Raw genomic sequence first — 25,201 nt, forward strand, 5'->3', positions numbered from 1 at the left:
CTTACATGTCAAGAAATTAACAAAGTGGGGAGGTAGAGTACAGAGGTAGGATTCTTACTCCACAAACTTAGATGCGTTATCCCGTTAGAGGGGTGCGAAGACCCCTATGAGGATTCAGAAAAGGGGGTGTTCATCACCACCCCCTTTTCTGGACCCCTATGATGAATCATGACACCAAGGGGCCTTTTGGTGTGTGAGGGGTATTTTAAAAAACACTGAGTGTTCCCACACCCTGTTGGGCAACACCCCTCCAAGTCACTATCAGTAGGATTCCCCTTGTTTATCCTTACATGTCAACATAGATATCCTCATAGAAAACAACTCATAAAAATGTTACCACAGAGAAGAATACAAAAAAAAAAAAGACACAAAATGTGCAATACAGGAAGGAGGGATTGTAGGGAAAGCTCAACTCTCATTGAAAAAAATTTCAGGACTGCTTGACCCACCGCTGCATCCTCCTTCATGGAAGAATCCAAGCAGTAGTGCTTCGGGAAGGTGTGGATACTGCTCTACGTAGCTGCTCTACAGATGTCCTTGATAGGAACTCCTGAGAATAGAGCCACTGATGACGCAACAGATCTCGTTGAATGAGCACAAACTCGTCTTTCAAGCGGTTTGCCCGCTTCCTGATGGCAATACTGAATTGTATTCAAGATCCAACGTGAAATACTGTGCTTTGAAAGCGGAAATCCCTTCCGCGGGGCACTATACGAGACAAAAAGTTGAGTAGAATTCCTGAATGGTCTTGTTCATTCCAGATAAAATTTCATACACCTCTGAACATCCAAAGAATGAAAAGACCTCTCCGCTGGTGTAGTAGGTCGTGGTAAAAAAGATTTCAAAATCACAGGCTCATTCAAATGGAATTCGGATGGGACCTTCGGGAAGAATTTTGAATTTGTCCTCAGAATCAGAACATCCTTTTTGAACTGAAGAAAAGGTTCCACAATCGTGAGCGCTTGGAGCTCACTAATCCTCCTGGCCGATGTTAAGGCTAACAGGAGAGCCAGTTTCCATGATACAAATTTCAGATCAGCTCTGTGAATGGGCTCAAACGGAGCTTTCATCAGATGAGCCAAAACCAAATTAAGCTGCCAGACTGGTGGAAAAACTCTGAACAGGCCCTTCAGGAATTGTTTAATAATCCTAGCGGACCAAAGTGAAGGACCTGAAGACGTCCGCCTGAATCTAGAGATGGCTGCTAGATGTACCTTGACAGAAGAATGAGCCAAACCTGACTTAGCCAGAGAAAGAATATAAGAAAAAAGCTGATGCGGAGCTGAAGTGTATGGATGAACATTCTGCCTCTGACACCAGAGACAGAAGCTCTTCCATTTCGCCCGATAAGTCTTATTTGTACTCGGAGCTCGGGCCGGAGACAGAATATCTTTACACTCTTCTGTGAGGTTCAAATTCTGGAATTCTCTGTACTCAGGAGCCATGCTGTCAATTGGAGTGACCTCAGATCTGGATGGAGTACTTGACCCTGAGACATTGTCAACAGACGGAATAGGCTGCAGGTGAATCGGTTGGTCTTGAGAAAGCAGGAGGAGTTCCGTGTACCAGAACTGTCGGGGCCATGCTGGTGCAATTAAAATCGCCTTCAGCCTGCTGGCTCCACAGATGTGGAATTCGCTTCCGCTCCCTCTTAGGGGGGCTTCAAGTCTGTTTGAGTTCAGGAGAGGTCTTAAGACCTGGTTGTTCTCTCAATAGTCCTGTTAGCAGTCCCCTCTTCTGTCTTATGTGCTTTCTGTTGTTTTTAATGTGTTATGTTATTGTGAATTAGTTCTCCTTACCCAAAGCGCCGGGACACTCTTCTTGAGTAACCGTTGCGCTATACAAAAGTATAAATAACATAACATAACATAACATAACATGAGTTTCCTGATCAGCCTCAGAATTAATGGAATTGGAGGAAAGGCGTAGACAAATGCGCCGTACCAAGCTATCAAAAGTGCATTCCCCAAGGACCCCCGTTGGTGATCCCTGCTTGCGCAGAACCAGCATTTGGAGTTTTCTGGAGTTGCAAACAGGTCTATGGTCGGGGTTCCCCAAACTGAAAAGACCTCCTCGAGAATGGTCTGGTCTAATTCCCACTCGTGACTGATCGATCTTTGGCGACTGATCGATCTTTGACGACTCAACGCATCCGCTGTTGAATTGTGCGAACCTGCGAGGTGCTATGCCGTAGGAGCAATGTTGTGGAGAATCGCCCAGCTCCAAGTTTCCTGAGCTTCCTTTGAAAGAGCCCGGGACCTTGTCCCGCCCAGTTTGTTTATATAGTGCATGGCCGGTGTGTTGTCCGTGCGAACCAGCACTGTGCGATTCTGAATACTCGGAAGAAAAGCCTGTAGGGCCAAGCAAATAGGCCCGAGTTCCCAACGACCGCTCACCAACTCTTGTAGTACGGCTCCCCAGCCTTCTAGTGAGGCGTCCATGGTTAGAACCATGGGGGATGGGGGAAGCGTGAAGGTTAAACCTTTACAGATGTTGTCTTTTACCAACCACCAGCTGCTTGCTTTTTTCATTGCTGATGTCACCGTGATCTTGTCGAACGAGCCTCCCGCCTGGTACCATTGCTTGTCCCGTTGCTCTTGTAGCGGACGCATTTGAAGCCTGCAGTGCGGAATCAATGGTATGCAGGATGATATTGATCCAAGCAGGGACTTATAGAGACGGACCGACAGCGACTTCCTCTTTTGCAAGAGACGAGCTGACAGAATAAGTTTGTTCCGACGTTCCTCCGATGGAAAGGCCTTGCAGCGATTTGTGTCCAGGATAGAGCCTAGAAACCTTGCTGACCTGGATGGAAGAAGGATCGATTTCTCCTTGTTGAGTTGAAGGCCCAGTCGGTTGAAAAGTTGAATGCAGCTTGTGACCGCCCTGGAAGCCGCCTGGAAAGATGAAGCTTTTATCAGCCAATCGTCTAGGTAGGGAAAGACCTCTAGAGATTGTTTTCTGAGAAACGCCGCCACCGGAGCCAGTACTTTTGTAAATATCCTTGGTGCGGACCGGAGACCAAAAGGAAGCACTCTGAACTGAAAGTGTCTCTTGCCTACTGTGAAGCGAAGGTATTGCCTGTGAGCTGGGTGGATCGGCACATGGAAGTATGCATCCTCTAAATCTAGAGTCGCCATGTAGTCCCCTGGATTCAGTAGACGTAGAATATCCTGAAGGGTGACCATCCTGAAAGATAGCTTTATGAGATAGGTGTTGAGCTCCCTTAGATCTAATATTGGACACCACTTTTCCTTTGTCTTGCGAACCAGGAAGAACCTGGAATAAAAACCCTTCCCCCTCTGGGAGTGAGGTACAGGTTCTATTGGCCCCTTGAAAAGTTGGTGGGCTTCGAGACATAGAAGTCCTAGATGTTTCGACTCGTTGGTGCCTGGAGGTCTAATAGGAGGAAGCTGTTGAAACTCAAAAGTGTGACCACCCGGAATGATATTCAGAACCCACCGGTCTGATGTAATGACCTTCCAGCTACGTAGACAATGGGAAATCCTGCCCCCCACTGATGTTATTGGGGGTAGGAACAGTAGACAGAGCCATGAAGCCGCTATTGTCGCTTAGAATGGTCTCGCCCTTGACGCCCTCTTGGTGGCTGACAAGAGAAAGACGCCGACTGACCTTGGCGCTGTGAGTATTGTGGCTAGTAAGATTGAGAGGACTGTGAGTACGAAGAGTAGCGCTGTTGATTGCCACCTCTGTACGAGGAAAAACCTCTTCCTCTCGCACCTCTGAAAGGAACTTTGCGGTAATTCAATGTCCCCAAGGACCTTGCCGTGTCTGTGTCCTTCTTGATGCCTTGAAGGGCATCATCTACATGCTTTCCAAAAAGCATCTCTCCGTCGTAAAGGTAAGTCCAAGATCTTATTTTGAACTTCCTGGCGAATCCAGGTTGCCCGTAGCCAGCCCTGACGCCTTAAAACTGCCGAACCCGCCAATGCACGGAAAGCTGTTGTTGCTATGTCCATAGCACAATCTATCACCTCTGAAGAGGAACGCTCCCCTTCCACCAGTATCTTCCTGGCTTCCTCCTTCGTTCCATCCGGAAGTTGGTCTACAAACTGGGATAAATCCCACCACAAGATAGCAAGAGCATTAGAAGGCTGGCCATAGTAGAAAACCTTTTTCCCACATTGTCCAGACATCTTCCTTCCTTGTCTGGCGGTGTTGTAAATGGTATCGAAGGATTCTTGGACTTGCTTTGCCCCACCTAGGAAATGACGGTCCGGCTTCGGCTGACCAGTCAGGCAAGTGAGACTGCCTTCTGGTGCTTTATATTTCTTCTCCAGCCGGAGAAGAACAGGGATGACTGTTTCCGGATTCTGCATCACTTTAGTACCTTCCGACCATACATGTTCAATTATTGGTATTGAACGAATGGACTTTCTGTAAGGTTCCTTGAAGTCGTAAAGGAAACAGTATGATTGCACCGTCGTAATAGTAAGGCCAAATCTCTTTATTTCCATAAGATTATGGAAACCTCCAATGTAAGCTGGAGGGGAGTTGCGGTATCCGGCACTGGTGAATCAGGATCCTGGTTGACATCAGCGTCCTAACCTCTATCTGGGTCATGAGAAGGATAAACCTGAAGATCTCCATCAGATGAGACATCATCGTCCTGAACAGTCACAACCTCCTGATAGCTCTCTGGGTTCTGGTTCTGGAACTCGAGAAAGCAGAGGCGTCACTGCCACTGCAGGAGTAGTAGGAATGGATGGAGAAGGAGGACGCTCTTGCTGTTCCGCAGATTGCGACGGATACCTCTTTTTGTAGTCTTGTAACATCAATTGTAAGTCCGTTATAAGAGAGGACGGCATTGCCACCATATCCTGACGTGATTTTTGTGGAGGCCTTTCTTGCTGAACAAACTGGCGCACTTCAGTATAGCACTCATCAGAATCAGAATCCTGAAATTTTACTTGTAGTTCAGATGGGCTATAAGCATCTCCATAAGGACCATCCTCATCGTCATAAGACTCCTCATCAAGAAGCAAAGTGACAGGCAAAGGTGTTACACGCCAAGGAGATGTCATCTCTGGGGTAATTTGTTGCCTTCTTATAGATATGGGGACCCTTTGAATTGTCGACGACGTTGTCGTCGACGGAAACGCCGGTAAAATTGTCGTAGATGGAATAGTTTACGGGACCGTCGACAGAGAGATGGATTTTGTCAACGGCAGGTTGATCGTCGACGAGCTAGTCGTCAGAATCATCATGGCTGCTGTCGTCGACGTTGTCCTAGTCGTCAACACTATCTTCGTCGTCATTATCGTCGAAGATGTAAACACCATCGTCGACGAGCAGGAAACAGGTACCTTAAACGTCGACGAAGATATCAATGCCGCCGCCTTCGACGGGCCCGTCGACAAAGCTGTCCTTTCTGAAAGTAGTCGTCGACGTACCAGCTGTTTTCGTGATCGACGGACGTGGTTTCTTGTCAGATCTTCCGTCCTGAGGGACAGTAGAAGGTTTTTTTACCTCCATTCTCCTTTTTATATGATGGAGAAGTAACAGATAAACTTTTCTTCACCTTCTTAGCTGTCTGTGTCTCCTCAGTCTGTCCCAGCCTCTCCTTTACACCTCGGAACTCTCTGCCCCCTGCATTGGGCTCACAAAAGTCTAAATTAGGTTTTAGAAAGGCACTGAAAACCTGGCTCTTTTCTTCGCTTTAAGATCTGCTCTCACCGCTCTCTTAGTCATTTTAGCGCCAAGACGCCACGGCATTCGAGCGCTTTATAAGTACTTCAGTCAGTCAGTCAGTCAGTCAGTGAGGAGATTTTATGGGACTAGCCCTTTCAGACGTCTTTTGTAAGGCTTTCACAGGGGGCTCAGTAGATGTTGAAGGGGATGACCTACCCCTCTTCTTGAATCTTCTGGAGGACACAGCTGAGGAAGAATACTCACTGTCAGATGACAAAACCTCCTTACGCGACTTCATTTTCCGGAGCCAAGTCAACAAGCAGCCTTCCCTGTCTCTCAAGGTCTTTGTAGAGAATGTTCTGCAGATTTTACAATCTGTGACCTAGTGGTCCGGGTACAAGCAGTAGATACAGTCCTCATGCTTGTCCTCCACAAACAGCCTCTTCTTAGAGCAAGTAGCACAAGCTCTGAATAACACCTTCTCCTCCTTGTCAGACATATTAAAGTTGAAGAAATGGAAAAGAATCCAATCTGAAAAGAAATCTTAGAGCTCAGTGGAGACTCCCTTGCACAACGTGCGGTAGAAAATCTGAGGCTCTCTCAGTAAGGTTCTATGGGGTGAGGCTATTCTGATTGGTTGTTGCAGAATTTTTGGTCTCTTTTACAAAAAGAGGTGGATAAGCTACAAAATGAGATGAGGCATAGGCCTAGTTCTCTTTTGTACTTACTGCTATGGTATTTTTTATTTACCGGGGCTCCCATTCTGACGACGGGGGAATGATACAAAGCATGGGAATCTATAAAAGTTCCAATACTGGGGCAAATAAAATTATAAAGTTATTTTGATGACTGTGCACTTCTCCATCACACATTGAAAGAACTGGAAACTTTCATTTTTGTTTTTCAACATTTGCTATTATGCTTCTAAGTGTGTTGACCTGGAAAAAAAGATTGAAGGTTGATTTGGATAAGAGGACAACTTGAAATAGAATTGTTCTTCCTTGAATAAATGAATCGCATTGCTAGACTTTCACATTAAATTAATAAATAGAGAGACATCCTAAATTCAAAAACTAATAGCAAACCTATAAACTGCAAACAGATGACCTAGGCAGGGATGTCCAGGCCTCTTACCTCAGCGTGGCTCCCAGCAGACAAAGTCTTGTTACATCTCTCACATTTCAGACAGAAGCGGTGCCAGTTCTTTCCAAGGGAGCTCACCTTTTCAGCTGTTGATAAAGAAAGAACACAAACGGTTGAATCCAGCATCATTCCGTTTGCACAGTACCTCCTTCGTCGTCAAGAGCCGGCCTGTCCATATTACACTGAACAAAAAAGCAGCCAATTTTGGATTTTGTTTTTCTTCTAATTGAAAATGTTTGCAAAGGGCACAATTCACTAGCAAGCGGTCTAAAAAAAATAAAATCATAGGGGTCAGTCTGGCCCTACACTACTCTCCTCTTAAAGAGGAAGGTCGTTGGTCTATTTGCATTTTCTAATGCATCAAAGCAGCAACTTTAAAACAACAAGCATGGGCAGTTCTGAGCACTTCCTTTGTAGTTCCACTCTACACTGCTATTTAGGTCTCGCCTTGGCAGCACATTTGTTGTCTCAAAGAGACATGTTGTATCTTTGATATGGAATTTAAAAAAAGCCCATCTTTTTCATTGGTTCCTCATACTGCCCTTTAAAAATACCGATTCTGAATCTTTAGAAATACTGGCTTTTTATTGGTGAATACACTTAGTAGTCCTTCCTTTTGTTCCACCCTGGAGACTACCCCTGCTACATGAATCCTTTCACCATGGGCCATATATTTTCCTTCAGTGTACTACTTAGTCTTTCACTCTGACCTAGCTGCTGCTCCTAGTTCATTTAATCTCCTGTGCCATTCCCAGAACATCTCCCACCCCCGACAGCTGGTTTGTATTCTGAACAGCTACTCTTCGTTCCCCCTCATGGCCTGCCTCCTTCTCCCTACTCCCCCCACCCGCAAGGAGGAAGCTAGAAATGTATTTTAATCAAATACTGCCTTGTACTAGGTGTTACAGTAGGTCACCGCCCCTCCCTGTTCCTCGTCCGGCATGTACACTATCTGTGCATGTTTGCATGCGGTCGCACACCTGCCTTCTCTTCTGCACGGCTCGCTGAACTTTTTTTTCAACATTCATGTTTTTTTTAAAGCAGCGCGTCAGGCCCCGCTTCAGCAATGGATTAAAAAGACACGTGAGGTACTCTGCACAGAAATCTCTAAGGAAATCATGTTGTTTCGTATACAAGCTTTAGTCACGCTACTGAGCATTCTAGACCATGTTTCACCGTCACACCATCATAGGTAGTATCACAGGTCATACTGACTAAAAAGTATGAAAACTGTTCCTGACTGCAGAGAGGGCAGGGTCAAAAACCTGAATGAAAATAGCTAAATATTGTGTTGGTTTTTCACATTCAGGTAACTGCACATATAATAATGCACACACCTTCAATAAAAGAAATGTACCCAAAAGTAAGCACACTGGTGCAGGGTCACCCTCTTGTTCACGGGTCCAAAGACTAACAAAAGAGATCGACACTGGAGCTGAAGTAAAACAAGTTTATTAATCACTCATGAGTGGGACCACGTCCACAGAACACTCAAGTATTGTGGGAGGAGGTACACTGAACTCACAAACCATTGTCCTTATATACAGTTTTATTGCAATGTAAGCATTGGGACAGAAATGGAAAGAGCAAGTTTAAACACAGCTCTCAGCAAACAAGGGCAGATGGATGACCACTTGGTCAGCAAATAGGGAGGGGGGGGAGCAAGAATGCTGAATGAATGAGTGAATTGGGGTATTTATATAGCGCAACTAAGCCCAAAGGCATCAAGGCGCTAGAAGATGGTGCAGAAGTTTGTGCTGGGGGAAGAGTGGATAGGCCATACGTAGGCTTTCAGGAAGAGCCAGGTCTTAAGTGCTTTGCGAAAGAGCGCAAGAGAGGCAAGTCCCTTGAGGTCATCTGGAAGCGAATTCCACAATTTGGGTGCAAGGGAGCAGAAAGCTATTCCTCCCCATCTGGCCTTAGAGACTCGGGGGACAGCAAGCAGTTTTTTATTGGTAGAGCGGAGAGTCCTCCCAGGAGCATAGTAAGACACAAGGGACTGGATGTCTTCAGGTCCCGTTCCATGCAAGGCACAGTGCTTGAGACAAAGGACTTTGAAGTTGATCCTGGCCTGCATGGGGAGCCAATGCAGATCCTTCCTAATGGAGGAGCCCGAGGAAAACTTAGGGGCATCTGCAACAAACCGGGCGGCTGCGTTCTGCACTACCTGCAAGCGCTGGATCAAACCTTTATTAGAGCCTAGATACAGCGCATTGCAGTAGTCCAGCCTGGATGATATAAGAGCCACCGGCACTTGTTTCCGGGCTTCGAAAGAAAGGTAGTGGGTGATCTTTCTCAAGATCCTTAAGGCTCCGCAGCAGGTTGACACCGTCCTGTTGCCTTGTTTGTCAAAAGAAAGGGTCGTGTCCAGGATAACACTCAGAGGGCGGGCCGATGATGAGGGCATGGGGCAGGCACCGAGAGCAGAGGGCCACCAGTCCAATGACCAGATATCCTGCCTGCTTCCGAAGATAAGTACCTCAGATTTCTCCCCATTCAGCTTGAGGAAATTCCTAACCATCCAGCCTGTGACAGCCTCCATACAGTTCCTGCCGTAGCATCAACTGACTGAAAGGGAGACCATGATCTGAGTATTGTCGGCATAGGAAAGAAGTTCCAGCCCAAATGACCTCACAAGCCTGGCGAGTGGGGTCACGTAGATGTTCAAGAGCGTGGGGCTCAAGGATGAGCCCTGGGGGACCCCACATTGCACAGGCTTGACGGGGGAGAGGAAGTCGCCAAGTTTGACCCTTTGCACCTGCTGATCGAGGAAAGATATCAAAAGGCTGAGCGCAGGTCCATCGACTCCCAGCTTACTGAGGCGGGTAGCCAGAATGGAGGGGGACAGGGTGTCAAATGCGTCAGTTAGGTCGAGCAGTACCAGCAAGGTGGTCTGGCCACTGTCGACCTTAGTGCGGATGTTATTGACGACCACTGTGAGGGCCGACTCGGTACTATGCGCCCTCCGAAAACCCTGCTGGGAGGGATCCAAAAAACTGGAACTATCCAGGAAGATACTCAGATGGCAGTTGAGGTGGGCCTCAAGCATCTTAGCGGGGGCAGGTAGAAGGGAAATGGGGCGGAAGTTCTTAAAAATCCCCGGATCTAAGGTCGCCTTATTTAGAAGGGGCTTGACTATGGCCATTTTCCAGGATGAGGGGTAAACACCTTCGGAAATAGCCAGATTCATAACCTCCAACAAAGGGGGCAGCATTACGTCCCTACATTCCTTGACTATTCTCAAAGGGCAGGGATCCAGAGGGGATCTGGATTTAAGCTTGTCAAGGAGCACATTGAGTTGATCCAGAGTGAGAAGGGGGAACTTGGAGAGGATATTACCGGATGTATGGGCCTGTACTTCCTGGAGGTGAGTGACCGGCAAGGGGGGGGGGGCCTCTTGGTCAAGATTGAGGGCTTCCAGAGCTGTGTAGATGTCCATGATCTTGGTGTGAAAAAAGGTAGAAATCTGATCAGTAGCTACTATGGGATCGGGTGACTGGAGGAGGGACAGGGAGTCCACAATTTTAAACAATTCCCTAGGGGAGCTAAGTGAGGCAGTCAGCTTAGCAAAGTAAGCTTTCTTTTCTGCCAACACCGCAGATTTACATCCCTTAAGCAAAGATTTATGTTTATCTTTCTCTCAATAGGGTCAGAATGTGATCTCCAGAGTCTTTCTTGTTTCCTGCACCCCTGTCTGAGCAATCTAAGGGAGTCTGAGAACCAGGGGGCAGAGGGCCGTTTCCTGGTAGAATAGTATTGTTTGGCCGGCGCAAGGATATCCACGGCGCTTGCAAAGGTGTTTGACAGGACAGTGGCAGCTGCTTCGGCGTCCCTCCCCAAGGCAGCAGTAAACGATCAAGACCAGGTGCACCGGCAGCTACAAACCCCCCAGCACATACATTGCTGAGCCATGTCAAAAGAGGTCAACTAAAATGGAGGGCACAAGCAGGGTGATAAGACAAACAGCAGAGGACGAAGGAAACAAAATGGAAGCCACAGCCAAAATGACTTGCTTATGCCAATACAAAATATTACACGTTTCCACAACATTAAACCAGTTTGCCCGAAAAAAATTAAAAAAGGAACCTTCGTATTTGTATCCCATCATAGCTCAAACTAGACTTTCAATTAAAAACAACACAGAAGCTATTGCAATAATGTCAGTGTCACAGACCAAGCGATGCAGGAGTCAGCACTTTGTTGTCTCAAATTGCTGAGCAATGCATATAACCCCAGCGGTCAGACAACTCCAAAACCATAATTAGTTCAAATAGCAAACATTAGCACCATCTGGTTAGCTGCTTGCTTTGTTAGAACAAAAAAGCATTATTCTACTAAACACTGCTTGTGACTTTCTTCGCCCTCCTTTGCACAGCGCCTGAAAAAATGCAGGTTGAGTCTATTGGCGAAAGTAATGCCCAATCACCTGGCATCCAAAATAGAATGCTCTGCTAACTTAAGTGAATGGCCTCCTCTGGACCGTCAGCCTTTGTAGATACCTTGCATTCAATTAAATCAGGCTACGCACTGGACCCTCTTCCCCTAGACAAGCTTGGTTTGCTGGACCCGTCTGACCTGATGACCATCATGGAGGTTCTAAATGCATCTCTGAAAGAGAGGGTGGTACCTCTGAGATGAAAGCATGCTCTAGTCCTTCCTCTTTTTTTTTTTTTAAAAAAAAGGCTATTTTGAGAAAGTAAGATAGCAAGGAAACGGGGCGGATGTTCGATGGACAATCAGGATTCAAAGTGCTGGAAAAACATGTCAACGCACAAATGTCATCTGTGGATGCTCATCCTCTCCATCCTTCCAAGTCGAGTCTGCCCTTTTGCCTGAAGACCTGAGACAATAACTGGATGCAGGAGGCACTGCCACACTCATTTTATTGCCCTGAGCGCAGCTTTTTATAGTGCCCCACTCCATCCTGGTTTATAGGCTTGAGTCATTAGTCATGACAGATTCAGTCCTTCGGTGGATTAGCTCCTTTTACAGGATCGCATGTTTCAAGTTATTTCATCCAACGTGAGGTCCCAAACACAAACCTGGACTTCAGGTGTCCCGCCGGGATCCATTCTAAGCCCCTTGCAGTTCAACATCTATGTTCGTCCTTTGGCAGACTTGGAGAGTAGTGGACTCACCCGGTTTGCATTTGCCGATGATACTCTGATGATACTCCGACCATCTTCTCCCGGTCTTCGGCACAAAGACATGACCCATCTTTACTGCATCTGGGGATGACGAAAATTGCGGCTTGGTTTCACAAGCTTAATAGTGATAAGACAGAGCTCCTTGTTCTAGGTAATGACTGCTCCGTTTAGGGAACCAAACACTGGCCTGAATTGCGAGGGACCCCTCCCACCCTGTATCTAAAGTAAACAACCTGGGCTTTCTTGATAAGAACTTTATGAAGCCGCAGATAAAGGTAATGGCCACTTGCATAATGGTTGAAAAAGATTCTATGGCTTATATCCTTCTCGGCTCTGCAGACCGTTATTCAGGCATTGGTTATTTCTCGCCTGGACTATGGAAAAGTGCTGTACCTAGGCGCTTATAAGTCATCTATAGAGCGCCTACAAATTGTTCAGAATGCCGCTGCTAGACTGCTTTATCACTTACCTAGATAAGAACTTAATTGCCTAAGGTGGCTAAACGCACTGAATTCAAAGCACTGCCCTATATGCTCAAGACTAAATTTGGCCTTGGACCATGCTACATACAGGAACTAGTATCTCCTGATCTGCCCACTCGGCCACTAAGATCCTTGATCCAGGCACTGTTTGGTGTCCTCAGGTTTTGCTTAACCCTGATGAAGGGCCATTCCTCCACCTATCTGGGTCCTAAGGTCTGGAACTCTCTACCAGAGAACTTATGGAACTGTAAATCATTTTTCACCTTCTGTAGGATGCTGAAAACTTGGCTATTCTGAACCTTCTTTGTGAAATAGCAAATCTAGGACTGCTCAGCGCCAGGAAACCCTTTGGGGTAGCTGTGCGCATTACAGGTTGCTAATAAGAACAATAATGCAAGACTGACCTGTAGGAGAGTAGGGTCTGCAATCCTATGATCACCCAGATTTTTTGCTTTTGTCTCACTGGTTTACGACTTTCTCTGGCTGTGGGCCTGCCAATCAGACCCACAGCCTGGCTGTTCTCTTTCTAAATTACGAGATGTACCCTAGGTGCATTTACCAATTGGTATTGGGCCACCTTATCAGACCCTGTAACTCAGGGCATAGGTGTACCCAGGGCCGCCAGGGGCTGCAGCATGTATTATGCCACCCCTGGCTGGCCTCCTAAATTTGACACAACTGGCTGCATGACAGCTGGGGCGAAGTCGTGTAATCACCCTTTGCTTTAGATATAGTAGCCCTATATCTAACCCTCCAATGGACACCCGAGTTCCTATCAGTCACTCCTATGGCAGGCCTTGACAATCCTAAAGGCAGAGTGCATGGGCTCGTGTGAACTAAGCTCTGGTCCGAGCCGAGCCCGGTTGCAGCTTGCGGAATCAAGACCCAATGGCTGTTCCATGATAACGCGTACCATATCGGTAACTTCGGTGTCGCGTTATCAAGACATGTCGAGTAAGGTGTCATACGAATCGGGATGCTGCCCTCTCACCAACTCTGGCGACGAGGTTAGCATTCCGCCCTTCTAGAGGGACACGACATGTACGTAACTGTGAACCCCGGTTAAAGTTAACTAAAGCCTCAGCTCCACAAAATGGATGCTGCCACCACAGACACGAGTCTGACCTCCTGCTGCTGGGAGTCCTTCCAGCGAGGAGCGCTTGGACAAAGGGTTTCCTGTCGAGGGCGGTGTTCGCACCGTCCCAGACAGGGTTTGTGTATTCTGGGTAGGTAGGGCTTTTGCGAGAAGGTGACTGCGGAGTGGCACCCCGGTGCTCACTACGCATCTGCCGGTTAGAACCAGTTCCAGGGGCGACAGCCCTGGCCTGGGGAAAGTCCGGCAGGGGAGAGGGGTGTAACTACCCCCCTTCCTGGTCCCACCCTTAGGGCAGGACCTAGTCATGTACCCACCCCTTTCTTTAGGATAAAGGCCGGAGCGGGGACCCTTCCAAATTAGATCATCTTTGAATCAAGAACTACTTTCTACGAAAGGACATTCGAGACTCTTCTCAAGATTTCTCCCTTGTGGCTAAGGAGTAGTCACCCTGCATCAGCGGGCACCATCTAAGAACTCTGCGGGTTGCTGTAAGTCCTTCCTCAAGGAATCCGACGGCCCAGCTCGACGAGAACCGGCTTCCCTGGCACCTCTGACCTCTACCCACGTCATCAGCTCAGCTGTGATCTGTGGGTGCGACGAGACCTCGAGGGACCGGCCATCATCAGAACCTGCACGCTCTTAAAAACCAGCACGACCATCGAGGTAACTCTCTGGTGAGTGCTCTGGGGTCCGAGAAGCCCCGACCCGGAGCCGCTCCAGCACCGAAGTGCAGTCTCCCAGCATCTCCACGATCTGCGTGGGGCCCTTCTGCTCGCTGCTCAGCACGTTGTCTGGTCACTAGCCGCTGGCTTGTGTCCTTCTGTGACGACATCCGAAAATCAACACTGCCGATCTGGTTGCTCCAGACTGGCCCTTGCTTCCATCTTGTCGAGAAGCACCCCGGACCCTCCTGGTCCACTCAAGACGGCCAACCGGTGCCTTCCTGGTACCCTCTGACTACTGGCTAGTAGTACGAACTTGGTCCCCTCTGCTTTCAGGTTTCATCAATCTCCGATCCAGGCTTGGATCTCTACGAACTATTCATCACTGGTCGCCGGCCAGCAACTCCTTTTCTTCCGGCTCCTGGCTCGTCAGCGAAGACCCCGACGCCTGTAAGACTTGCAGCCGCAGCCCTCGTGGCTAGGTAACTCGGCACTTCGGTGCCTGCATAGCCTCCTTACTCTAGGGTCCCGAGTCCCTCGCTTCCGACTTGCCTTAACCTTTCCGTGTCCCCGGACACTTGTTTTAAACTGTGCACTTGAAGTATTTGCTAAAGAGATTTGGTGTGTGCTTAGTACCCTGTCCTCATAAAGAGTGCAGGGCTGTTGTGATTCTTAATAAATATACTGTTTATTTTCATAACACTTGTGTGGTGTCCTTTCACTGGGTGTTCAAGGGGTACATGTGTGGTAAACAGCTGGCTTAACGCGCCCTCTCGAGTCTTTAGCCTTAGACTGCTCGTATCCACGCTACTAGGATAGCTGGTCTATAGGTTGACTTACAACCAAACACCATAAGGGTCGTTGGAACGATACATAGCGGTCGCTAGAATAGCGAACGTTGCATATCGGGCCAACTTCTCACATTGGTGAGCAGCGGTTGGGATTTGAGCTTGCTGTTGTTTTACCACACGTATCCTAAGAATATCTTGTTGAAAGATCACACAAGTACTGTTAGTACATATAACTAAAGCTTAGAATACTCTGAGTTCTACTGAACCAGCTGTTGTAGCTCCTCAAGGCTTAGCACACCTTGGCTACAGCTCTTAGCAAGGGAAAAGTAGGTAAACACATAGTGTAGGTAGGTGCATCACTTACACCACACTAGAAACAGTATGTCGGACAAAGGAGGAAACTCTGAGTCTCCCCTTGTGTCAGTTGACCCTCCACAGGTCATCCCGTCAAGATATACTGCGCTTAACTTCCATGAGTTACGACAAGTATGTACCTCTAGGAAGATTAAGCAAGGGGCTAACCCCACCACCTCCTTTCTGATTGGTCTCCTAGAGACTTATGATGCCAGAAAGGCTGAGAAGCTTCTTAGCCCTTCTAATCCAGAAGGAGGCATGCCTCCCCTCGAGGGAACCCGGGACGATCCTGACCTCATTCACCTCGCAACTGAGAACGAAGATGGCGAGGAGGATGAGGATGAGGATCTCTCTGGGGACGAGGCAGATAAGGGACAGGTAGAAGTCGTCAGACTGACACGGTCCAACTTAAGCAGACATGATAGTGGTACTGGGGGACCCCCGGCGCTACTGTCAGGTGCGCTTAACATTGGGAATGGACGAGTTAGGTCTCTATCAAGAGGCTCTAACAGATCCGTTCGAACCAATGGCTCTCGCAACTCTTCTCAAAGAGGGATGACGTCCCCTCAGAGGAGAGTGTACGAAGCTAAGGAAAGGGCAGCTAATCTGAGGATCGAAAGGGAAGAACTTGCCCTGGCCAAAGAAAAGCTTGCTTTTGCTAGAGAGCAACAGTTAAGTGGGGCAGTCCCCACTGGTGGCAGCAATGTACCTAGTAATAGGGAAAAGAGTTTCGATACGAAACACCTTAGGAAGATAGTGCCCCCCTTTAAACAAGGGGACGACATCCACAAATGGATTACTGCTTTGGAGAGGGCCTGCACTGTGCAAGGTGTTCCCCAGAGTCAGTGGGCAGCTATCTTGTGGCTCTCCTTTGAAGGTAAAGGAAGAGACAAGCTTCTCACCACAAGGGTAGAGGACGCTAACAATTACCAAGTCTTGAAGAATACACTCGTTGAAGGGTTCGGCCTAACCACTGAGCAGTACAGGGTGCTGTTCAGGGATACCCAGAAAACGCAGACTCAAGACTGGTCTGATTTTGTCGATTGTGCCACTAAGGCTTTTGAGGGCTGGTTGCTGGGCAGTAAGGTTACTGATTACAAAGGATTGTACAATTTGATGATGAGAGAACAAATTTTAAACAATTGTCAGAACCAGTTGTTGCATCAGCATCTTGTCGACTCGGATCTGACCTCTCCCCAAGAATTGGGGCAGAAGGCAGACAAATGGGTTCGTACGAGAGTTAAACAGAACCAGGGCCAGAATCAAGGTGGTCAGAAGAAAGCAGACCAGAAGGGTAAAGATTCTAAGGGGGAACAAAATGACCAGAAGTCTTCGACAGGTCCCCAACAACCCAAAGAGGGTGGGGGTCAGGCTCCCCAAAAGAAGAAAGAAGGCCAATCCAAACGATGGTGCCAGTACTGTAAAAGTAAATCTCACTGGTTTAGTGAGTGCACCAAGAAAGGAGGAGGGCAGACTCCTGCCACTGCAGCCCCTAAGGCACCTGTGCCCCCTAGTACAGTCAGCAGTGGTAGTGCGCCTCCCAAGGGTTTAGTAGGGTTAACCCTGGGTTCTGAGGGGCGTGACAACTTAGTTGGCACACTCACTCAGGCTGTCCTTGTCAGTACAGGGGACGTGGACGTGTCCCCTGACGTAAGCCCCAATACTTTGGGCAAATACAGACAGACGCCTTTCATAAATGGAAAGATGGCTCAGGCCTATAGGGACACTTGTGCCAGCGTCACCATGGTGACGCCTAACTTTGTGGACCCTGGACAGATCATGCCAGGTACAGAATTCCTGGTGACCAATGCAAGCAATGTCACTACCAATCACAGTATGGCAATTGTAGCTTTCTCCTGGGGAGGGGTAACTGGCCAAAAGAAGGTTGTAGTTAGTCCAGACCTCCCAGTGGATTGTTTGTTGGGCAATGATTTGGAGTCGTCACAATGGTCAGAAGTGGAGCACCGGACTCACATGGAAATGTTAGGTTTGCCAGCACATGTGTTCGCTGTGACTAGGTCACAGGTCAGGAAATGCCCCACTGAACAGGTGCTGGATCCTGGAACAACGGACCAGACACCTCCCAAGAAAAAGAGCAGTAGGGTTAAGGCTGCGCCTTCCCCCTTGCCCCAGGTCGAGGATCAAGTCTCAGAGGAGGCTGACCTACAGGAATTGAGGGAAACTGAGCCGAGGGAGTTCGAACTTGATCAAGTTGAATTCTTGGGCTCAGGGGGACCCTCAAGGGAAGATCTGGGGAAGGACCAGTTAGACTGCCCTTCTCTTGAACCCCTCAGACAGCAGGCTGCTGCTGAGGCTGCTGGGAACGCCACAGGTACCCACAAGGTATACTGGGAAGATGGACTCCTGTACACTGAGTCAAGAGACCCCAAGCCTGGCATGACCAGGAGGCTGGTCGTCCCCTTGTCTCAGCGTGGTTTCCTACTTACCTTGGCCCACGAGATTCCCTTAGCAGGTCACTTAGGCCAGACGAAAACGTGGGACAGGCTTGTCTCGCACTTTCACTGGCCTCACATGAACGAAGATACCAAGGAGTTTTGCCGCTCCTGTGTCACTTGCCAAGCCAGTGGTAAGTCAGGTGGCACGACAAAGGCCCCCCTTATACCAATGCCTGTGGTGGGGGTGCCCTTTGAACGGGTGGGGATCGACATCGTCGGTCCCATGGAACCACCGACAGCATCAGGGCACAAGTTTATACTGGTGGTAGTGGATCATGCCACCAGGTATCCTGAAGCTATTCCCCTTAGGACCACTACAGCACCTGTTGTGGCAGGAGCCCTAGTTGGAGTATTCTCCAGAGTGGGCTTCCCTAAGGAGGTCGTCTCCGACAGAGGTGCAAACTTCATGTCGAGCTACTTAACTGCTATGTGGAAGGAATGTGGTGTCAACTACAAGTTCACTACACCCTATCATCCACAATGCAATGGGCTTGTTGAGAGATTCAACAGGACCCTAAAAGGGATGATTCATGGACTACCGGAAAAGCTTCGGCGTAGATGGGACGTCCTGATCCCCTGCCTCTTGTTCGCCTACAGAGAAGTCCCACAGAAGAGGGTTGGCTACAGCCCTTTTGAACTTTTGTACGGGCATCCTGTAAGAGGACCCCTGTGTTTGGTGAAGGAAGGATGGGAGAGACCTCTCAAAAAGCCTGCAACCAACATAGTGGACTATGTGCTCGGCCTCCGCTCGCGGATGGCTGAATACATGGAGAAGGCATCCGAAAACCTTAAGGCCAGCCAAGAACTCCAAAAAGCTTGGCATGACCAAAAGGCTGTCCTGACTGTTTACCAGCCCGGACAGAAGGTGTGGGTGTTGGAGCCAGTGGCCCCAGCAGCACTCAAGGACAAATGGTCCGGGCCCCACACCATCCTGGAGAAAAAGGGAGAGGTCACCTACCTGGTCGACCTGGGAACTCCCTGGAGCCCCCACAGGGTGCTTCATGTCAACAGGCTAAAAGCATATGTCGACAGGAAGGACATGAGTTTGCTCATGGCCCTAGATGAGGGACAGGAAGAGGAGAGTGACCCTCTCCCCGACCTGCTCTCTCAGAATCCTGACGATGGCTCGGTAGATGGTGTTGTCTTTTGTGGCAGCCTCTCCGAACATCAACAGAGCGACTGTAAACAGGTTCTTCAGTCGTTCCGACATCTGTTCTCTCTGACACCCAGTCAGACCGATTGGTGCACCCATGAGGTCGACACTGGTGACAGCTTGCCCGTAAAGAGTAAAATCTACAGGCAGCCTGATCACGTTAGAGACTGCATCAAAAGTGAAGTGCAGAAAATGTTGGAGCTGGGAGTCATTGAACCCTCGGATAGCCCTTGGGCTAGTCCCGTAGTTCTAGTGCCGAAACCTCACACCCAGGGTGGTAAGAGAGAGATGAGGTTTTGCGTAGACTACAGGGGTCTCAATGCAGTCACTAAGACTGACGCCCACCCAATACCAAGGGCAGACGAGCTTATCGATAGATTGGCTTCGGCCAACTACTTAAGTACGTTTGACCTGACAGCTGGGTATTGGCAAATCACGTTAGCTGAGGACGCCAAGCCTAAAACCGCGTTTTCAACCCCTGGTGGGCATTATCAGTTCGTGGTGATGCCCTTTGGTCTGAAAAATGCACCTGCCACCTTCCAACGGTTGGTGAATCACGTCCTTACTGGGCTGGATGACTTCTGTGCGGCGTATCTTGACGATATTGCTGTCTTTAGCTCCACCTGGGAGGATCACCTGGTCCACCTGCGGAAGACGTTAGAGGCACTGCAAGCAGCAGGTCTCACTATCAAGGCCACCAAGTGCCAGATAGGGCAGACACAGGTTGTATACCTGGGCCACCTTGTAGGTGGAGGTCAGGTTCAGCCACTGGAGAGCAAGATACAGTCAATCAGGGACTGGGCTCCTCCAACCACCCAGACTCAGGTTCGAGCTTTCTTGGGCCTGACTGGTTACTACAGGAAGTTTGTCAGGAACTATGGTTCCATCGTGACACCATTAAATGAACTGACAAGTAAGAAAATGCCAAAAAAGGTTCAGTGGACAGCGAGCTGTCAAAAAGCATTCGATGACCTAAAGCAGGCCATGTGCACGGCGCCTATCCTCAAGAGTCCGGACTACTCCAAACCATTCATTGTCCAAACAGATGCTTCTGAGTTGGGTGTGGGAGCTGTTCTTTCTCAACTGAATTTTGATGGTCAAGACCAGCCCATTGCTTTTATAAGCAGACGGCTGACCCCTAGAGAGAAGAATTGGTCAGCTATTGAGAGGGAGGCCTTTGCTGTGGTTTGGGCCCTGAAGAAGCGGAGGCCATACTTGTTTGGCACTCACTTCAAGATTCAGACCGACCATAAGCCCCTCTTGTGGCTAAATCAGATGAAGGGTGAAAACCCCAAACTGCTTAGGTGGTCCATTTCCCTACAGGGGATGGACTTCACAGTGGAACATAGACCTGGTACTGATCATGGCAATGCCGATGGGCTCTCCAGATATTTCCACTTAGAACAAGAAGACTCACCTGGTCAAGGTTAGCTAGTTGTTCCGACGTTTGGGGGGGGGTCATGTAGGAGAGTAGGGTCTGCAATCCTATGATCACCCAGATTTTTTGCTTTTGTCTCACTGGTTTACGACTTTCTCTGGCTGTGGGCCTGCCAATCAGACCCACAGCCTGGCTGTTCTCTTTCTAAATTACGAGATGTACCCTAGGTGCATTTACCAATTGGTATTGGGCCACCTTATCAGACCCTGTAACTCAGGGCATAGGTGTACCCAGGGCCGCCAGGGGCTGCAGCATGTATTATGCCACCCCTGGCTGGCCTCCTAAATTTGACACAACTGGCTGCATGACAGCTGGGGCGAAGTCGTGTAATCACCCTTTGCTTTAGATATAGTAGCCCTATATCTAACCCTCCAATGGACACCCGAGTTCCTATCAGTCACTCCTATGGCAGGCCTTGACAATCCTAAAGGCAGAGTGCATGGGCTCGTGTGAACTAAGCTCTGGCCCGAGCCGAGCCCGGTTGCAGCTTGCGGAATCAAGACCCAATGGCTGTTCCATGATAACGCGTACCATATCGGTAACTTCGGTGTCGCGTTATCAAGACATGTCGAGTAAGGTGTCATACGAATCGGGATGCTGCCCTCTCACCAACTCTGGCGACGAGGTTAGCATTCCGCCCTTCTAGAGGGACACGACATGTACGTAACTGTGAACCCCGGTTAAAGTTAACTAAAGCCTCAGCTCCACAAAATGGATGCTGCCACCACAGACACGAGTCTGACCTCCTGCTGCTGGGAGTCCTTCCAGCGAGGAGCGCTTGGACAAAGGGTTTCCTGTCGAGGGCGGTGTTCGCACCGTCCCAGACAGGGTTTGTGTATTCTGGGTAGGTAGGGCTTTTGCGAGAAGGTGACTGCGGAGTGGCACCCCGGTGCTCACTACGCATCTGCCGGTTAGAACCAGTTCCAGGGGCGACAGCCCTGGCCTGGGGAAAGTCCGGCAGGGGAGAGGGGTGTAACTACCCCCCTTCCTGGTCCCACCCTTAGGGCAGGACCTAGTCATGTACCCACCCCTTTCTTTAGGATAAAGGCCGGAGCGGGGACCCTTCCAAATTAGATCATCTTTGAATCAAGAACTACTTTCTACGAAAGGACATTCGAGACTCTTCTCAAGATTTCTCCCTTGTGGCTAAGGAGTAGTCACCCTGCATCAGCGGGCACCATCTAAGAACTCTGCGGGTTGCTGTAAGTCCTTCCTCAAGGAATCCGACGGCCCAGCTCGACGAGAACCGGCTTCCCTGGCACCTCTGACCTCTACCCACGTCATCAGCTCAGCTGTGATCTGTGGGTGCGACGAGACCTCGAGGGACCGGCCATCATCAGAACCTGCACGCTCTTAAAAACCAGCACGACCATCGAGGTAACTCTCTGGTGAGTGCTCAGGGGTCCGAGAAGCCCCGACCCTGAGCCGCTCCAGCACCGAAGTGCAGTCTCCCAGCATCTCCACGATCTGCGTGGGGCCCTTCTGCTCGCTGCTCAGCACGTTGTCTGGTCACTAGCCGCTGGCTTGTGTCCTTCTGTGACGACATCCGAAAATCAACACTGCCGATCTGGTTGCTCCAGACTGGCCCTTGCTTCCATCTTGTCGAGAAGCACCCCGGACCCTCCTGGTCCACTCAAGACGGCCAACCGGTGCCTTCCTGGTACCCTCTGACTACTGGCTAGTAGTACGAACTTGGTCCCCTCTGCTTTCAGGTTTCATCAATCTCCGATCCAGGCTTGGATCTCTACGAACTATTCATCACTGGTCGCCGGCCAGCAACTCCTTTTCTTCCGGCTCCTGGCTCGTCAGCGAAGACCCCGACGCCTGTAAGACTTGCAGCCGCAGCCCTCGTGGCTAGGTAACTCGGCACTTCGGTGCCTGCATAGCCTCCTTACTCTAGGGTCCCGAGTCCCTCGCTTCCGACTTGCCTTAACCTTTCCGTGTCCCCGGACACTTGTTTTAAACTGTGCACTTGAAGTATTTGCTAAAGAGATTTGGTGTGTGCTTAGTACCCTGTCCTCATAAAGAGTGCAGGGCTGTTGTGATTCTTAATAAATATACTGTTTATTTTCATAACACTTGTGTGGTGTCCTTTCACTGGGTGTTCAAGGGGTACATGTGTGGTAAACAGCTGGCTTAACGCGCCCTCTCGAGTCTTTAGCCTTAGACTGCTCGTATCCACGCTACTAGGATAGCTGGTCTATAGGTTGACTTACAACCAAACACCATAAGGGTCGTTGGAACGATACATAGCGGTCGCTAGAATAGCGAACGTTGCATATCGGGCCAACTTCTCACATGACCGCAACGCCCAGACTTGAGTGCCTGGGAAATGTTAATTTGTTGAGAGCTTCATAGTTACCATTTTACCAGAAGTATATGGCTAATGATAGGTAAAGCTGCAATAAGATGTCATCGATCCATTACATAGTGGGGTGGTGCTGTGTGCTCATCCCTGTGAAGGTCCTTCGTTGTTGGGGGTCGTGTCAAGTGTTTTTTCTTTATTCCTTGCTACCAGATTTAGAAGAGGGTTTTATGGAAACCCCCAAAACTTGAGTCAGATACTCTTGTTCCACACTCCCAAAGTAAACGACTAATAGATCTACAGGGAGGGGGGAATGGCGGTGAGGGGGTGCACAAACCGTCCTGCGAAGGGATAATAAGATGCCCATGCTTGGGTAAGCTCGAGGTTTGCTGGTGAGATCTGCTGCCGGTTTGCCAGGCAGCAGAGCAAGCACAAGCCTGAATGGCTGATTTATTTCCGAATGCAGCTAAACAGCAAGCTCCGGGCCCAAGCCAAGGAAGACAGCGGTGATCTGAAAGGCCTGGGACTGGCCATACATACGGCTTTAGGGTAAAGACTCTCTGCTGTTAACAGTCAGGATGGTGTCAGCAGGAACCACAAAGATTGTCCAGGGTCTACAAACTGCACTTCCCCCTTCTCCAACCTCCGCAGCCGAGCATCCTGGAACAGGTCCACTATAAAGAGAGCCAGCCAGGGCTAAAGTGCGGTGGCCTCTGAAACGAAGCACGCCTGGCAGCAGGGTTGGAGTGGAGCCACAATTAGGTCCTGGAGGGCAAACAAAAGTGGGCCACATTCCGCAACACACTGCTCGGTTAGGATCATGGAGCTGAATATTGTCAAACATTTGCAGCAATGGCACAGACCTAGACTGCCTTTTACACTCAGCCTAGGATTTTTAGATATTCACTTAATTTTTTACAACACTTGCAAAATGGTGTCATTTTCCTCACATACGTTGTTTTACATAGCACGAAGTGGCCCAATCATTGGAGCGCTTTATTTTAGCAACAGATAAAATGACAATCAGTCAGATACATTTTTTGGGCCCGTGTAGATGAAGTAATTTGCCCAGGATCACAGGATGTTGAGCTGACGCTAGGACTCAAGCCTGGTTTCCCAGTTTCAAAGTGGGTTAAAGCCACAACCTCTCCCTCTAGACTGCAGGAATTGATTCATCTCTGCCTGTTCCATGCAGAGGAGATCCCAAAATAACCGACGAGCCCCCTTGATGGCCCTCAATAATTAACACCCTCACCCCACCCACTCCAGTCCTCTCCACTGTCTCCTGCAAAGCAAGTGTCGTTGGCTTCCAATCTGTAGCTCCCTGAGGCCTCTGTCGCACCTGGATAGAGCCAAAGGGCAGGCACAGCTCATGCCAGAACAGCGGGCATGTAGAAGACAAGTGGGCAACCAAGGAACCCTGGCACCTGGGCAGTCTAGTAATAAAGCAAAACAGAGGCCCCTAAATGGAGAAGTGTGAACCTCTACTTCCTTGAAGCGAGTAATTTTGACTATCAAACTATTGGTTCCATTTCTAAATTTGACAATTTAATTTTAATTTGATAAAATAGGGTAAAGAAATTGCAGTCACACACAGATCAATTTAAAAGCGAGATGGAGAACCCAGACGGCACAACGCTGTGCAAGTAAAAATAAGTGAATGTAAAGTCTGCTGGTGCTATACAATCTATGTACATACAACACTGAATGATCGCGGATACATAGGTGGCAGTGGCGGCTGGCGACATTCAAAAATGGGGAGGCATAAAATAATAGCCATACTGCAGGGCCCTGTATGTCGTCTAGGCACCCTGCCGCCACTGCTTCACTGTCCCATCGCCACTACAGGGCCTCCTTCCTCTTCTTATCTTTGATGACCCCCTCACTTAGGTTACCTAGGCCCTCCTTCTGAGGGAGCATGAGAGTAAAGAGGGACAGAGTTTCTCATAGACCCCGACATCGGCACACGTGTGCACCACCTTCACCTGCCCACACCAGCTCTGTTCCGCCTCTGCACATAAAGTTTCCCCGGACTCCGCTCGCCCCCTATATGTTCCTATCCCGCTTAAAGGAGTCGAAGGAACGAACACACAAGGACGACGAAGAATGCACTAGGAAAAGGGTGTCCGCAGGGCTTGAACTGTCAGATAGTAGCGCTCATGCGAAATGTAAGTGGGTATCCTGTGCTGTGGAACAGAAGACACATACTCACCCCATGGCAATCATTTCAAACAAGATTCGATTAGTCAATAATTAGCACTACTTACGTGCTCATTGGCAGCCTTCAAGATTTTGAACAGCTGCAATACTAAGGCTGGGATTGTAGAGCTCCTAAAGCTGCACATCAAACCTCGTCAAAGGAGTTGTGACTTGTGTGCTGGACTGGTCATTGGCGACTAGCCTGGGTCTAACCTTCTTCAAATAATGACCGACTGGGCTACTTCTCAGGTGCTCCAGTTAGGGTGACCAACTGGCATTGGTGCAAATTCAGGACGGTGAGTGTAAAAATTCAGGACAAAGGG

At 49.0% G+C, this 25,201-nt stretch overlaps 1 protein-coding gene across 2 annotated transcripts in view; it reads right to left on the reverse strand.

Annotated features, from left to right (window-relative positions):
- The window catches only part of CRIP3 (cysteine rich protein 3), a 743,798-nt gene that overhangs the window by 501,800 nt on the left and 216,797 nt on the right, over positions 1 to 25,201 (reverse strand). For both annotated transcript variants that reach the window (XM_086925848.1, XM_086925847.1), the window contains exon 2: positions 6,787 to 6,881. In XM_086925848.1, the coding sequence (XP_086781974.1) occupies positions 6,787 to 6,881 (95 nt within the window). The remainder of the gene's footprint in view (positions 1 to 6,786; positions 6,882 to 25,201) is intronic.

Source organism: Lissotriton vulgaris, chromosome 6, assembly GCF_964263255.1.
Source record: "Lissotriton vulgaris chromosome 6, aLisVul1.2, whole genome shotgun sequence".
In the NCBI taxonomy this organism is placed as follows: Eukaryota; Metazoa; Chordata; class Amphibia; order Caudata; family Salamandridae; genus Lissotriton; species Lissotriton vulgaris.